The 17696-nt window shown below is 43.1% G+C and overlaps 1 protein-coding gene across 1 annotated transcript in view; it reads right to left on the bottom strand.

The window, feature by feature from the left end:
* LOC104083239 (protein unc-80 homolog) overlaps positions 1-17237 on the bottom strand; it is a gene marked incomplete at its 5' end in the record, with an annotated part of 109269 nt that extends 92032 nt beyond the window's left edge. The window contains 10 exon segments of the mRNA XM_009586655.1: positions 11-177; positions 1211-1359; positions 2732-2879; positions 4832-4978; positions 5774-6142; positions 6791-7059; positions 9486-9626; positions 11012-11234; positions 11860-11994; positions 16976-17237. Of these exon segments, the coding sequence (XP_009584950.1) occupies positions 11-177; positions 1211-1359; positions 2732-2879; positions 4832-4978; positions 5774-6142; positions 6791-7059; positions 9486-9626; positions 11012-11234; positions 11860-11994; positions 16976-17237 (2010 nt within the window).
* Between the last annotated feature and the right edge of the window lie 459 nt (positions 17238-17696).

Here is a 17696-nt window from a genome sequence, read left to right as displayed (position 1 = left end):
AGACACCCACCTTTTGCTCCCACAAGGTTTTGGCTCTTGCTCTGTTTCCTCTGTTTTTTTTCCTGGTATTAGCTTTTCAGCGCTGTCTAAGAGGGCACTGAGTGCCACTCTCCGAAAGACATTCCCATGAGCCTCCTTGATAAACTGGACCAGCTGTCGGATATCGCAGTACAAGCCCTGAGTAGCAAGACATCATGAAAATGAAAGAATTCAGTCTGCAGTTTGTGAAGCAGCAGTGAGAATCAATAGTTTCTAAGGTACTTCAGCAGGCCATTACTTCCGCCGGCTGTTGTCTGATATACTCTCCATGTACAGGGTTTGTGTTTTCTGGCTAGGATCAAAAGCTGGAACCACCATTTAGTGCACTCAGAAGAAGCAGACAATGAGGAGCATTATTGTTATGGAACATGCACTGCAACGGGCTAAAGCAGATGTAGAAGTATCAGAGGCTAAACCAGCTGCAAGATGAGGGAGCTGCAAAGATGACTTAAAGCCTGTTTTATCCCATTCACCTAGCCCATAATGTTAAAAGGCATGAAAAAGCTAAATGAAGCGGGGGGTGGGGAAGTACAGTGCAAAAAATTGCATGTTTTGTTTCAAAACTAGTGGGTGTCTTGGGATTTTTCTTAATTATTTTAGAGCTTTACATCATGGGAAGAAAGAGGAATGACTCACTCATTCCCCAACCTACTCCTACACTCAAGGCTCTTTTTAGTTCTGAACATTCATACGCATCTGTGATGTGACAGATCACCTCTATATCTGAGGGCAAGGGGACGGAGGGAACAGTTTTACAGGACCTGATTTTTGATCTGTGAACTTTCCTGCCAAGGGTGGGCCACGTCCTTAACCAAGTAAACTGGCTTTAACTTTACTGAAAGTTGATTTATGCTGTCTGTGGTCTTGTTCATTAAATCCTTGCTCCAGACTATGCTACTAATCCATTTGGGAAAAAAAAAAAAACACAGAACCTGCTTGAACAGAGAGGAAAATGCAATTCAGAGTGCACAACTTTTATCCCGGCTAAGTCCCCAGGTTGCAAGGCAGGCATGCAAGGAGGGTATCACAGTTATATCATGTTTCAGCTGTGACTGCATAACTTGCTACGCTCAAGGGATTTGGCTAAACTGAATTAATTCTTCACTGTAAAGCTTCACTGGTGATATCCAAGTGAAAAAGTAACTTTGTTAACATGAAATCAAGCGCTTACCAGGTTTTCCGGGCTGTGCAGCTCGTGTGTAGTGGAAGCACAGCGAGTGATCAACGACTTGAACATGGCACTCACAATAATACCTTCTACACTCTGGGCTGTAGACTTGTTGTCCACTGTGGTGAAGTTATTCCCAAATCCAGCCTTGTCTGTGAAATTCAAGTATACAAGCAAGCCCCCTTGTTAGGAACAGTTTAAAAAAGACAGCTTAAAAACACATGTAAAGGGATTCAGATACATGAGACAAGGGCAAGTCCCCACCTAATATCCTATGCTCAGTTCTCGCAACCCCACCCCACAATAAAGCAGAAGAGAAGGGTAAAATAAATGAGAAGGATGAAATCTTCGCATAAAGAGTTGTAGTATGAAAAAGGATTGAGAAGATTAGGACCAGTCTGGCTTCCTTTTATCCACATCTCTCATTTAGAGATGCACAGAATAAGGCATAAAATTTGAACAATACCTCCAGCTTTTCTATTTACTCATCTAAAGGACAAGAGATGTTTGTGAAAAGCTGAAAAGTGACAACACCCATGAAAAGAAAATCTTCTGAACTACAGGAATGCTGTTCTTGCAAGGTGCACAAGGAGACCAAACTCTCAGAAAGAGTCAAAAAAGAGTTATGTATTTATATGAATAACAAGAAAAAGCCCAGTTTCATTAGGTGAGAGAAAAGACTTTCAAAAGCTGCATGAGCTGCCATGCTTCAAAGCATGAGGCAGTCAGTAACTGATGAATACTTGGGGAAACTTCCTATGGGCATCTTCTTCACAAAAGCCTACTATATAATTTTTTTTATGGTTTCTCTGAAATGCCTGGGATCAGAGGTAGGCTAATAGACTAGTCAGACTCTCTGAGAGCTTCAGAGCAGCTATTCCTACTCTGTAAACAATCATTGTTAACTGTTGTTGCATGCAGTGACCAAGCATAAATGTTTGGTCATTCTAATAGCACCTGGAATAATTTTCCTAACTTAAAAAAAAAGAAAACATATATACATATACATAGACACACTTGCACACATGCTTGTAACTGCAGGCATGTGCATCTGTGTGTTCATGTTCTTGTTTATTCAATCTGTTCTTGCTATTTACTGCCTCACCTGAGGCACCACACAGGGTTTTAATGCTCAATTATATCTCCATTCAGAATAAACCCTGGATTAAACAGGCAATTCCAGCTGGCGCCTGGTCATGTCATGAAGCAGAAAACTTCCTGCCTGAGGCACAGTTGAATGAAAATATTTTCTTTGAAGAGCCATGAACAACAGGTCGGATGAATCAAAAGGGAGGCCTTCAATTTGAGATGTACTGGGTGATGCAAGATTACTAGGTGAGACCACTGGGTGGTCAAATCAGAAGAGATCCAACTCCCCTGACTGAGGATACGGTCTGTATATTTTGAGGATAGTAATTCACAATTTTTTTTCTTTTTTAAAGGAAAAGAAAAAGGCGTGGCTTCTTTCCGATGGTACAGTTTAGGAATATTCAAGTGAGAGTTTCTGATGCCAGCTATACTTACTGTCAGTGACTGGCTCCATACAGAATCCCAGTAAAGCATGGAGGAAATCCACCACATTATTGAGAGAATCCCTGTTCACATAATCCCTCATGGTCTGCCGGAACTGCATCTTATCCAGTTTGTACAGTTTTGTGAGGCAGTTCTGAGCCTGCAACGATATTCACCAAATCACATCACATCAAAGTAGGTGTTTGAGTTTTGCTAATAGCAGCAGGGTATTTTTTGCTCTTGCTTAGCCAATGCTCTGCTGTGCTGTCTAAAGTAACCTCCCCTAGGAGCCACAAGGTTTGGGTCCTGTAACAGAAGACAGGTTCGCCTCTGAAGCAAACAAGAAGTTCAGCACAAGGAGACAGTGCACCAGTATGGGTGCCACTGTTTGGAGGTGGTAGCGAAGTCACTGCCAGCCGTGTCTCAAGGCCTCTCCTCCTCTCCCCAACCCCAAGGTAAAATCTCACTGAATATGAATGAAGTAGGAATGTGCCACCTCAGTCAAGGCTTATTGCCTTGGTGAAACAGGTTCTTAGCCTCAGGCATCTGATTTTCAGCCTCTGGCTCAGACCCAACCCATTTGATGCACCTGTACCCAGTGACCAATTTATATCATGCAAAACATTAGCTTTTTATTTAAAAGCTATTAATTGTCAACTTCTTATCGCAAAAGTATCCATCCTACCGGGACCCCATGCAGGCTGGAGTTAGAGAATCTGAAATATCAGCTCTATGGGAAACATGAACTCTCCTGCTACCTACAATAGGGTGCTTAACTTTCCAGTGAACTCAGACATGTGATTGTCCATGCAGTCAACACAAATGGTGCATGCAAAGCAGTTTGGCCAGACAAACACACAGAAAATGCAGCAGACTTAGACGTGTAGGAAAATCTCTTCCCATAAAGACCTCAATTCAATGAGTCTGATAAGAACCTTGGCTCCAAGAGACCTATTCATTTATGCTTAATGTTATGCATCGGCCTAAATGTTTTGCTGGCTCAGCTCCAACACAACATAAAAGCCTAACTGATATTTTGATGAATATGGTACATGTTCAACCAGTGCTCTGTGCAGAACCTTTCTACTGCTACCACTGGGACTCTCTTACCCCATCTCGTCCTGTTGTGTCCAGAACTAACGTTACTGCTGCAGTTTCCTCAGTACCCAGCTGGGAGCCCAGCTTACAGAAAAATGCTGCATGATACAGAGGCAGTCAATCCATCTCTGAGCCATCTAGCTCAGATCCCAGAACCAAACTGTAACACTGTTGGCATAGCTCAGGCTAACCAAAGCCATGGAGAAGCACCTGGCTCCCACCCACACTGTGGATGGGCACAGTGTAAATTCTCATTACAGTCATCAAAAATGCTCTCTGCTGCAAGAAGAGGAAGTGATGAGGAGGCATGTGCTGGAGAAAGCCTTTGAAGGGCTCACATTTGACAGGGCACTCGACTGATCTCGGGGAGTCAAACTCTTCTGGATGAAGTCAGAATTCTTCTGGGCTACATTCTGGGTACTTTCCACTGCTTCAATTTGGGCAGAACCAAAAATGTAAGGAATCAACAGTGACCATCCACCCTGCATGAGTCTTCTACTTCCTTACAGCACACTAACATGCCTGCAAGCACAGTGCACTCCAACTATCAGGAGCTGATGGAGCAGCCCAGCAGCAACCAGTCATAACCACCGTTAGGAAGGGTGGACATAACTGCACCTTAGACTTCTGTATTCAGATATGCAACCCAAGATAGCTGCACCTCTTGTAAATAGTGTACTCTGCTGGGGTACTGTCAAGGTGAAAAATTACTTACACCAGCTCACACAGGGGATTTGCTCCCATGTATTTGTTCCTTCCCAGACAACCCATCCACTGGGGTACTCAGAAGCACCCTGGACCTCAAGTGTGCTCTCAGCCAGCCCCAGGGGCTGGAAGGTAACATGATAGCTGAAAATCTGCTACGGCTGGGCTGCAACACAGTCTGTGAGCTGGGGCAAAGAGCAACACATTTACTGCCAATACAGAGAAAGCTACAGAGGGTGCAGACAGCAATCTCAGCAGCTGATGTCAAAAGTACAAGGGGGACGCTTTAATGAGCTTTAATTCTCTTACATTCTCCCGGAATACCTGGTGTCTCAGGCGATCTCCAGAGAGCCCTCGATGTCCTTCTCCACAACCATAGGCACAACCCAGGGACTTCACAATTTTGATCAGCATTGTGAGTGCCAGCCTATGGGTGCTGACAGATGGGCCTTCATCCTGAGAGTCACAGAGGGAAACATGGTGTGAAACCCTGGCACAACCACTGGCATTTTGTTAGAATTTTACTTTTAACAAATTGCTGTCCATTTCTCCTCTCAGACACTACATTACGGAATTGTTACTCTTGAAAAGTTTACTCCAATTATTTTTCAAGTTTAGGGACCAGCCCCCTCCCTTTCAGCTCCCCTCAAAAAGTTGTGCTATAAATGTGAAGCCCCCTACATGTTGCTATGAATACCATTCAGCACTTACTTCAAAAAATTCTGCCTGAAAAACAGAGAGCTGGCTTGCTTGAGCAGAAAAACAAGCAACTTTTAAAAATGTCTTAGGTATTATGCTACTATGATTTGCAACTTCAGACGTCAGCAACAGCATCTCTTGGCCAATTTTTATAGCAATACTGAAAAATTTATGATTTCTGGCAATCAAAGAAAACAAACTGTGCTTACATACTGGATTCTGTTTTTCCTTATAAGCTATGAATAATAAATCTGAATAAAATCATTGTGATGGAGATTTTCAGGCACTTTGACAAGATACTGAAAATGTCCATGCAAGGCTCACAAACTCTGCTTTTGGCAGCTGCTTTGCTGGAGTAGTTACAGTGCTTGAATTCCCAATCATGTTTCTTCAGTGGAACCCCAAGTGAGCACCAGAGCAAAACAAATTAATTTGTGACTGGGGTGCAAAAAAAGGAGGAAAAACAGAAGGGCAGTTGCATACACATGCATACTCAACCGTAACAGATCTGACAGTACATTCAGGAATTGTATAAAGGGAAGCAATACAAACCTTTTCTTGTTTTTTGTCATTCTTCTCATACGGCCCTCCTCCTCCTCCACCACCTCCATCACTTCCACCTCCACCTCCTCCACCACTTCCACCACCTCCTTCTTCTCCTCCATCTCCAGCTCCACTAAGTGGGGAAGGCCCAAATCCAGAAGCTGAACCACCAGAAGCAGCCCCTTTCAGCTGGAAGGATCCTTCACTTGGTCTCTTTTCCGGGGCCTCATTTTCTTTGTTCTCGCTCTTTCTCCGAACCTTCTCTACGCAGGGCACAACACCAAGCTGAAGTAAGCACTCCACAATGTTCAGTGCCACATCGCAAATCCGGGAACTGATGTCATGGTTCAGGACCAAGTAAACAGCCTTCAGGACCACCTGGAAGATTCAAACATCATATTTAAAATCAGACTTATTTTCTCTCCTAGTACTATTTAGTGCCTGGAAATTCTAGTCACAGACCAGAGACTCAGGTCTGTGAGGTCTTATAGCAGGCAGAGTACAAACTCAGAATGAGGTGCACACAACCCTCAACCCCAAGAGCCTACAATCTAGGTGTAAGACAAGAAACCACAGGCTGGGCACAGTCAGGCAGAAAAGGAAACCATGAGATGACATCTGTGAGCCTGAGAACACTGCTTCAGTGCACCGGGAGCTGTCAAGTCATTAAGGGGAATGCAGAAAAGGTGAGTTTTAAGGTGCCATTAGAAGAAAGGTGCTATTCAGTTTATACTATTTTATAGGGAACTTGGTGCATGCCCCAGGAACACAGCCATTAAATAATATCACTTAAGATTTGATGTGTGCATTCCACATGCACATGCGCTCCTTGCAAGGAGTAATAGGAGTTGCAGTATCTCAGAGGAGACTTTTATGATATGCACAAATGTATCTGACTGACCTTTATGTACTGCTGAGAGAAGTCATATAAAGAGGTGGAGGAAAAGCCCATCAAAACCCTGATCTCAATGGTACAGCTATATTGACAGAAGAGGGACCTGGCTTTCCTCATTCCTTGCCAATTACCGAGAGATCCAGCATGCCGTTCTTGTGGACAAAGTTGTTGGTTCCATCAATGTGATCCGTATCCTCCAAGCAACTGTAATTGATGCAGGAGTCTGTCAGGCTCCGTGGGAGGTTGGCACATGCAAGCGGCTCATGGGGCATCTCAGGGATAGGCACCTGGTTGCAAAGCTTCCTCATGTGCTCACTGAAGAAATCGGCGTAGCCCACATTGAATGAGGCCAGGGTAGTGTTGAAGGTGGCCACAGTGATGGTGGAGATCTGGGACCGCACTGCAGGGAGGAGAATGGCTACCTGTAAATTTCCATCTCTAGAGTTATGAAATGGCAAACTGAGGCTGTCCTTGTTTACAAGAAGGAAGCAGCTCTTAATGCAGCTTATAAAGCTGAAAGACAAGACAGGTTCCCAATTCCTATCATGGGTACAGGGATGAAAGCATAGATTCATTTCTTCCTTTAAGCCAGTGTAAATTATAACAACCCCAAGCTTGCTCTAGCAGTATAGTTCCATGGCAGCATAAGTTGATCTCAGTCAGCTGGGCAGTTAAGTAGATCAGGGAGCTCAGCCAGCCTAAATGGAATCTATTAGATTGTTAGAGGGGGATTAGATTTTGGCTAACTTTGCTCCCTGTATTGGTCCAGTGCCTGGTCTTAAAAGCAGCACTGCCTCTGCAAGGGAAAGCGGAAGGACTCTGCAGCTGGATGCAAGAGTGAAGGTAGGGTAATAGGGTAACAGTAGCACCAATTCGGAACAGCTTTCTAAGTCACACCAGTTTGAAATATTTCATCACACCACTTGAAAAAAAAAGGAGCAGTGTGTTCCTAACAGTACTTGTGACAGTCTAAACCATCTCCAAAATGCAAAGCTGACTGATGAGAAAGGCAATGTGGTGTCTACGTTCACAGTGCTCAGAGAAGGGACCCCACAACATAGCCAAGCTTAACTTTAAATTGGTTAGCTCAGGTAGTGACAGCATTCTGGCTACACAGGCCAATTTTTATCAAGGATTCACCACAGTTTTACAACTCATGCTGAACTCCAGGCCATGATGTTAGTAATTTCCCACACTTAGTGCTTCGTAAGTAACTTTACACATCCTGTAGTGTAAAAAGACCCTATGTGTCCCATAGTGCTGATTGGACCACCTTCTGCCAGACAGTACAGTAACAGGTTGTCGTGGTTTAACCTCAGCTGGTAACGAACCCCCATGCAGCCGCTTGCTCACTCCCGCGCGGTGGGATGGGGGAGAGAATCAGAAGGGTTAACTGAGAAAACTCGTGGGTTGAGATAAAGACAGTTTAATAGGTAAAGCAAAAGCCGTGCACGCAAGCAAAGCAAAACAAGGAAAGTAGACAACAGACTGGAAATTATGAACGACCAGTATGCTTGGATATAGTTGGTCACATAAAACAAAAGAAATATGTAATATTTGTACTTATTCTCTAACTACAAAACGGTTCATTCAAAGTCAGACTACCACTAGAAATTGTATGATTTGTCCTATTATTCATATAGTTACTACACAATTGTACCTGGGGTACAACTAGAAAAACAAGCATTGCATATGGCTACCTTTTAGAAAATATTTGGCTAGGAAGCTGGTATAGTGAGTGAGATTACTGTCCTATAGAATAAATGCAGGTCAGGAAGACAGACTCCACAAAATTGATCCAGAAGAGCTTTGCCCAGGAGACACAGAGCAGAGATGAAGGAGATGTGCCCACACTGGATTAGAGCTGACGCAAATCCATCCTCTCTCAGACTATTCAGATTTGCTGTGCTAAAAGAGCATGGATCTTTAAGAGCTCCATAGCTACAGCACATACCATGTGAGTGCATCTGAAGCCTCCTAGGTATGCTGCCTGACAGCTTGTGCAGACAGACTGTGCCCTGCTCCATGGGGTGTGCGATATCCTGTTCTCTCATCAAGGTTTAAGGTTGCACTTGCCACAGGTGCGGCCCAATCTCTATGACCAGGTTTTGCCAGTAGCACTACGCATGAGGGAGAAAACAAATTCGCTGTGTTTAGGCCGTAGGAGCAGTGCCAGCAAAGTGCTCTGGTGCAGACAGCCCTGCTGATGGATGAGAGCTTTCTCTGCTTGGCTAACATTGTTTGACAAAAGTGGTGTTGCCCTGGCAATAGAAAGACTCTTCCTGGTGGAGCAGGCTTCATCCCAACAGAAGCTCTCCCATCGTGGTCACACTGGCATTCTATTTCTGTAGAGGGCTCCAAGACAGATGGGCCCCAGGGAGATTTCAAGTAAATTTAAAAGGCAGGCTTCTATTTGGAACCAGGGGAATTAAGAAAAAAACTGTGATTCTGAGCACAATCCAGAAGCTGGAGACTGTGAAGGGGCATTAAATACCACAAGATTCCCCATGAAACCACTAAAGTTAGCAGTACCAAGTTTCTGCCCAAACTTCTGTGCTGTGTTGTGGTAAGGCGAAAAAAAACCAAACCCTGCCTTCTCCCTGCCGATGGCTGCCAATTTTTTTTGACAAACTGCACCAGATAAACATAAAAGGTTTGGAACATTTTTCTGCACAGAACAAAAAAAAAAAATCTCAAGAGATGCAGAAAAAAAAAGGAAAAACAATTAGTCATATACTCATACATGGAAACAGTAACACTTCCTCAGCTTCTTGAAGTTGGTATTTCTCTGATGTGTTAGTCTCTTTCCTGATGTGTTAAATTTACCTTCTTTGACTGTGTTCTCTCCATGGCTGTTGGAGTGGTCTGGCAGATCAGAGACCAGCGTGTGATGAGAGTGTGAATGCCTAGCGCTCAGGCTCTCCATCTCCGTTGCTGTGTCAGAGCTCCCCCGTCTGGTAAACTTTCCTAGGGTGAAGACAAGAAATGGATATTTAGTTTACTCATCTGAGAGGAGCTTGAAGACAAGAGACAGTAAGTGAGGTTAGAAATTGAAGGATTGGAGTCAGCAAAAGTCAAGGCCTTGCAGGACCCTGTGAAGCAGAACCAAACATTATACTGGGATATCTCATGGGGGTTCATTAAGACTGAATGTACAAACCCTCTGCAGGGCTCTTCCCCTCAGCACATACTGATTTAGCTGACACCCACGTTGCCACCCTCCAGCAGTTTCAGGAATATAAGATTGGTCAGCACTGAAAGACTCCACCCTTTGGGGCAAGTTATAGGAATTTGGTTTCTTCTCCCCTTATTCAAAAGAAATAGGTGTATCAGGATGGGGAGTGCTAAAGCAAAGGATCTGTTGACCACTGAAGCTAAATACATGATTTCACAGAGATATCAGAATGAAAGAACTGCAGGTTAAGCCAGGACAAGAATTTGGAGCCCCTGAGATCATAATTTAACAAACTTCTTGAGCACTGAAGATATGGGAAAGAGGATTTGGATACTAAGTTTGCTATTTTTGTACAAATTTGTAGGTGTTTGTGTATTAACCATTGACAAAACACATATGAATCTTTAAGAATTCACTTGGCTAAGTTCATTGTCCTGTGTCCCAAAGAGGGACATGTTTACAATGGAGAGCTTACCAAATTATGCCATCTAAGTCGGTGAAAATGAGAAGGCTCTGGCATGGCCTTAGGCAACCATTTTGCTGCCTATCATCTCCAAGAAAGGGTGCAAGGATGAACATCTATGACAACAGGAGTAATTCCGTGAAACAGAAACAATGCCTAGACACTGTTCAGTGAACTTGGAAGCTTGAAGGAGCCAATATTTAGATTTAAACACTGTATCTTTGCAATATCAAGACAGTGTAAGCCTCACTATCTGAGACAATACCCTATTTATTTTGTATCCACTTCAGGAAGACTGTGAATATTTTTTGCCATACTCCTAATGACCATATTGCTGCTCCTCCAGAGATTTCTCTTTAAAAGAAGAGGATGGAACCATTCCTTGAATCTATTTTAAGCTGCAGTTGTGCAATGCTTGTTACCACTCAGGGAAAGTGTATTGAAGTGGTACAGACATGACTACAGGTTGCTACAGTAACTATTATTCCAGTAAAGATGGTAGTTTTCAGAGAAAAAGTGAACTAAAGCATAAGTCATTCAAGGTCTGCTGTCAGCACAGTTGCCACTTCTACAAACAGGTGTGTAATGCTGCAAACAAAGCCAAGGACATAAGGAGGCAATAGGATGGATGAAGAAATAAAGAGCCTCTGTTGTTCTCTGAATGTTCAGGACAGGAATGACACAGAACCTGAGGCAGAGATAACAATATCTCACCTAATATGGTGGTTTGCCATCCTCCTCTCTCAATGCCACGCCGGTCCTCTCCGATTCCAGAGAAACTGCCGAAGGAGAAAGTGCTGCGAGTGGGCGAGACATCCAAATGATCCTCATGGAGGAGGAAGGGCACCCCCATCCTTCGCTGCCGCTTCTTCCCAGTATGGTGAAAAGGAATTGACCCTTTGCGCTCACGCTCCCTGTCCTCTTTGCGGCTCTTAAACTGCAGGAGGAAGAGGAGCAAATACAAGAGCAGGTAGAGGCTTTGAAGCATGGCAAACCACCATTTGAGGGAAAAAGATAACACAGATGTGTGGCCCAAATGCAACCTTCCACTCTGAGCTTTTTATCTTGGCCATTTACCCTGATAGCAACTATCTGCACTCTGGGATCATATGAGTATTTAAAGGAACTCAGTCTTGCCCTAGGCTGGGATGGATGCCCTTGTATAATTTTATGACATTCTCAGACCATGAGCTAGATTCATAGAATCCACAAAACTCTGCTAAGTATCTTGGATGGTTGCAAACCCAGAGCTTCATGAGGTAAAAACATTGGAAAAACTCACTGAATTAGCTGGAACTACAGTGAGCACCAGCACTTAAAAATCAGCACTGTTTGATTTTTTTTTCAGCAGGACAGTTATTTGTATAAAGATTTCAGTATTGTGTTTGGAATGTGCATATAAAAACCTAAGTAATAACACACAGAATCACTTCCAATGAAAAGAGATGTCAGTCTCACATATGGCATGAATATATAGTCCAAGCAGACCTTCAGATGCTACTTCGCAGGACACTGAGGTGCTGAATCAAAGCTAAATTAAAGTACAATCTTTTTCCACTCACCTTTTTGAAGATGTTCATCCCCAGGTCTGTGGAGAGATCTGGAACTGCTGGTCTACGCAAGTTGGTCATTGAAACCTTGGAAAATGCCTCTGTGCTTAGTGATTTTTCTTCCTCATTACATTTCATTGTAAGATCCTGCAGCTCCCAAAAGAAGACGACAAGCACAAGGAGAAATGGAGCATAATCAGCTTAAAAAAAAAGAGCTACTTCCAAGAGCTGTCATAGGAGCACTGTAGAGGAAAAGGACCTTCAATTCATTACACAAAACTCTATTCACACATTTAAAGAAAAATAAATGAACAAACAAACAAAATTTAGAAACTCCCAGAATTATTGCCCTTGTATAATATTTCTGTCACCACAGACAAAAAGTACAGCACATTGTGCTACCACAGAAAGCCTCACGCACGGCTGTCAGTGTGGTCTAGTGGCATGGAAGACTAATGGTCTGTTCTACTCTGATTCTGATGCCAGGTGTGACTCTGGGTAGCCAACAATCTTCTTGAGGCCTTGGTTTACATTTATGAGCAATCACAATGGCTACCCTTTTTGAAGTGTTTTATTTAAGATCTAAGAGAATATGCCCTTAGCAACATATGCCCTTAAACATGTATTTTGGAACTGAACTGCAATAAGCAGCACTGTCCCTTCAAAAGACTTGATTTGTAAAAATTTTATTTACTCACTAAAGAAACCTAAGACTTCTACGTCAGTAAGCATCCTTCACCTGTCATAACAGTGCTCCAAGATCTGTCCATCATAGTTCATATTTGTGACAGCCCCTATAGCTATAGCACAGAATGTCCCACGACAGTGAAAAACTTGAGACTAATTCACTGACAGTTCAGTAGAGGGCCCCCTACTCCCCTTCTGCGCTGAGCCACACACATTACAGCTGCCTACTGTAAAGAAAGGCTTTGCTACAAAAGGTGGCATGAGCTCAGCTCCTGGCCATCTGTTCTCATTAAAGATCTGATGCCACTTTTCAAGAGATGTTTGTGCAGCTGACCTGACCAAATTCCCTTAGGATAATTTTCTTCTGCCTAAATATCAGCTTGTTTCCAATGGAGATGCTCTTTTTCCTTGCTTCCCCATCAGAAAGGTTCTGCTAAACAACTGGGTCACGTTAAAATACCTTTTTGCTTTCAATCCAGAGATAGCCGTATGCCAACAATAGATGAAGCAACTCCTATGGTATAGGAGGTTTAGATTCTGGCTAGCCAGATTGCCTATTGCAGAGCTAGCGAGCTCTGAAATACACAATTATGCAGTTTTATGCATATGAAAGTCCAGCAGAAGCCAGTGACAGCCTCTGCAGCTGAAGTCTTAAGCACCAGTTACAGTGTTTGCAGCACTGGGCTACTGGGGACCACACATTCTTCAGAGACTTTTCAGACTAATCTAAGACTACCTTTGAATCCTTCCTATTGATTTTATCAACACAAAAATGAAGCAGACACACAACAGACAGATTCCTCTTCACAGTTGTTTTCAGTCACAGTCAGTCAAGGTATGTTTTAAAACCATTTTGCATATTTGACCAAAGATTCAGGGGAGGAGACATATGTAAAATCCAATAGACAGCAAATCAGGATTCAACCCTAGGTGCTCTCAACAGCGAGGCCAGCAAGTATTTCATATGGCTTGGTCCTCAGCTTTTACAGCTCTCTGGCCTCTTCTGGCTGGAAAACATCGTATGAATTCATTGCAGATTCATTCTCTTTGTCCATTAGTTACTAAATCAGTGTTTTATTAGGTGGCTTTCGTTCACCAAGAGGACAGAGTGACGATCAGGGCCTACTGTGATACAAGACATACAAACACACAGAAAGACACAGTCCCAGTTCTGAAATCCACTTAGGGTAGGTATCAAGCAAACAACACTAGAAAACCAAATTACAGAATCACCTTGAATGTGTACAGTGTGGTATATGATGTATTTTAATGAATCAAGCTAGCACTCCTGTTGAAGACTAATTAAAAATGTGGCTATTCTGTGCAACAAGCTATGTGGCAATTATGACATGCACAAGATGGATAAGAAAGCAAAACAGTTTCGGGGCTGCTACTCCAGATTTTGTTGTTTCTGTTTTCTACTGCCTTCCTTCTGCATGACTGTATGGCTACCAGCTCATTTGTACTTCTCTCAACTCTCAAGATACCACACTTGAGACTCCTGGGTTTATATTAGCATTGCAGCGAGCACTACAGCTGCGTTGGTCTTATGCTTAATTTAAGCTTTGGCTCTTTGCCCCTGCAATGTTAGTGCAAGACTGTAGAGGTCTGTGAGCCTCCAAAGGTTTCATTTCCTAGACCTGTCCCTATACTGAATTCACTGCATACAGATGCCATGCAGGTTTCCTTTATCACATGTTGCCAGGTCTGAAATATGTTTAGACTAAAGTCACTTTCTAGAGGAAGCTAGTATTCATTTCATTCGCTCTCCATCCAGTACCCCTTTTCCTACGCAACAAGGAGTGCTGGCATGCTGCATTGAATCTTCTTCTACTTTGCTGTTCAGTTTACTAGGCAATACATGGAGGACGTTTCTCACGTTGTCTCGATCCCAACTGCCCTAGCCCAAGCTTATATTTGAAATGTGATTTCAGGCAGACAGAAACCAACAAGAAGTGCAAGAGTTTTGCTGAGGCTTAGGGAGATACAGGAAGCTACCCTGATAAACTGCCTAGAACAATAGAAAGAATGTGGATTTACCAGAATAATCTACTGGTCCCTGATGTGATTTGCAGGCAGCTGTTTTTGTCTTTAATCAGTTTCTGCCTGCCACTTTAAATCTATCCCACTGAAACAGAGTGCCAATATTTTTGAGAACTTATTGATCAACCTGTGAGCAGAAAAGATGACATTACGTTAGGAATTTAAGATCTAGACTGAAAAAGCAGGCTTTGAGCATATCCCTCTGTCCGATGAGCTGGTGAAGTCTCAGCATACAACCCCCTGTGTTGATAGAAAGAAATGACAAATCTTAGCCCTCTGGAGGTGGCATTCACTCCTCTGACAAGCAGGGAGCCCTAATTGATAAGACTCTGAATCTAAGAACAGCAGTTAAGTCCCTACAGCCTAAGTTGGCTGGGATGAAACAGAACCTAGGTGTCTCTGTGTTGCACAGATTTCAGTCCTCAGAGTTGTAAAGAAGGGGGGCATGAGCTGAAACTTTTGCTGCATGGAAGACCGTTTCACCTCCTCCATCACAGCTGTTCTGCGTAACAAATTGGAAACCTTTTTAAACAGGATTCCAGTTTGATGAAGTACAGTAAAAATACACAGGACTGACACAGAGGTTACCAAAAGCAATCAAACCTAGCCCTGGAGGGAAGAATGCCCTGGCCAGAGTCCTCACACTAACAGCTAGAAAGTACCCAGTGGAATTGCCAAATGGTTTTAACAGAAAAATGTTAGTGAAGAGCAACGGAGCAAAGGAATCTTCTGCAAGAGAAACAGCCTGGAAAAGCAAGAAATAGCCAAGTGTGTGAAAGGAGAGAAGCGTTTCACTGTATAGAGAAGAACCAGCACAACACTAGTGCAAACAGTGCCCATGGAGGACAACCCCATTCATGCTGCCACTGTGCTGAGAACCACTGACTGCGCTCCCTGTTGCACTAATAGCTAATCTTGTTAATGTGCAAAATAACCGGGTTGTTATAAGCAAAGGCAAAGGGACAGTATATGCATGGAAACAGTGAACCACATTAACAGCAATATCTTCCAATTCTCCCTCCAGATGATATTAAGGAGGATTTTCTGTACATGCACAGCAATCCTATAAAATCCCCATGCAAAGGTAGATTAAGCCTGAATAGAAATTCATACCACCTGGCCTTTATGGAGAGATGTCAAGCTTTTACAGGGATGAAACAGGCAACATATTATAGAAATGACACAAAAGTATAATACAGTTTAAACAATACTGCTGCTGCTGAGCCCTTAAAACCACAAGTAACCACCAGCCCTCATAAAATCATAGAAATGGCTATAAAATCCTAAGATATAAAAATAACAGTACTAATATTTACATTGTTTATGCTTGTCTTCTGGCTTATGAGCATCCGGGCTATACAGGAGAAAAGATATTTCACCCTTCTCCCTTATAAAATGACAAGTCAAAAACTGCCAGAGCTCTACAATACTGAAAGCAAGGATTTTATGAAAAAACACCAAAAATTCTGGGAGTTCCGACTCAAAAAAGGCATTTGACAGCAACGTTAACAGAAGATAGAGCCTTTTACTTGAGGTGTGTCATAAAATTGGATTGCAAAAATAGAATCTGTATTAAATTTTGTTAGGCAGTTCCATCAACTTAGTAAATCAGAATTTGCTGTTAAAAGCCCACATGACAGGAAAAGAGTGCACAACCTAAAAGTAGCACAGATCAACAAGGAGATTAACTGAAACTGCAGCAGCATCCCCTTCTAATCCCTGGAACAGCAGTGAGCTACCCAAAAGAAAAAACATTTAAGCTCTAACACAAAGATCTTTACTGCACCAAGGTCAGGAGTCTGGGGTTCCTTTTCCAACAAAACAAGTTTTGATGCCTATTAGGACAGTTTGTCTACTGAGGTTTTGTGGGCAAAAATAAAGGTAAAAGTTACGCAATAAGAATAGCAGCAGGAGAAGAGGCAACAACATGGAGGGCTTTTGCTTACTGCCACTGTTTGCAAAGTCTACTCCAATATTTTAACCCAAGTGTTTGCCTGGAGTGTGCAGTGCTGTACCAAGTGCAATTCCTTTTCTCTCTTTTGAGGGGTTACACCAAAGAAGCTCAGTGAGTCCTGAACATTATACTGTAACACAAAGGCAGTCTGATTTCTTCTGACAACTACATTAATACATTCTCACATTAAAAAATCATGTTATCACCGTTCACCCTAGATTAATTATCCCAAATCAATCCCAATCAAGCTTTCAGCAGTCACCAGCTCTGACTCTCTGCATCAGATTCTGCCTCCAAAACCCTCGTTCTCAGCATCTCTTTTTGAATCAATGCACATATCTGACCTCCAGGCAGTTTAACCAAAGCTTTTCACTAGTCGTCCAGCCATCACTTCCCAGCATCACCACAACAGTTGCTATGTTCTTATTGATGGCAACTGCTTACCTGAGTTTTGTGGGTATTCACCAGAGAGGGTGCAGCAGCCACCATGGAGCTGCTGCGAGGTCTTGGTAAAGGGGTGATCTCTGGCTCAGGTGGTTTCTCTGGCTTTTCCTGTAGCATATGCCTCAGCCTCTGCAGGTAGTACATTAGTGACCACTGTGTGCCCTCCTCGGACCAATGTGGCTGCAGCAGGCAGCGCAGCACTGCCACATCAAAGTACGTGGCATAGCGAGACTTCTGGCATGGTGGGATCACCAAGGACACCCTGTTCCAAAAAGCAGGAGTAGAAATGTTAGTTGTCAGGCTCGTTAGCCCTTTTTAGATACTCAGCTCTCTGAATAAAGAACCACTCAACAATGATCTGACAAGTTTGTATGTCCAACTGTTCTTAAAGGGTCACTCTTGATACCATGGAGTTTTCTTCGATAGCTGGAAACCAGTTCTGTCCTAGCACACATGCTGGTCCACCCCAAAAGACCCAAGAGCTCTACTAAGAGGCCTAAAATTTAGCCACTCATCAAGAGCTGTAAGCCATTCTCATTCTCCTGCCATCTGCAGAAATCACCAGGATGTGCACACAGCTGTGCCTGCTTGAGCTTGCAGGGACATTTGACACTGACCCTTTGGGACTAAGGCCCTGACTGAGGAAAGCATTACTGAAGACGCTTAAGTGGATATTTAGCTTTCAGCTCCCTAGAGTACTCAAGTACATGCTTTGTTAAGT

The sequence above is a fragment of the Fulmarus glacialis genome, unplaced genomic scaffold (assembly GCF_000690835.1).
Source record: "Fulmarus glacialis isolate BGI_N327 unplaced genomic scaffold, ASM69083v1 scaffold26731, whole genome shotgun sequence".
Taxonomy (NCBI): domain Eukaryota; kingdom Metazoa; phylum Chordata; class Aves; order Procellariiformes; family Procellariidae; genus Fulmarus; species Fulmarus glacialis.
The sequence above is the reverse complement of the archived record's forward strand: the minus strand, read 5'-3'. Positions and strand labels throughout refer to the sequence as shown.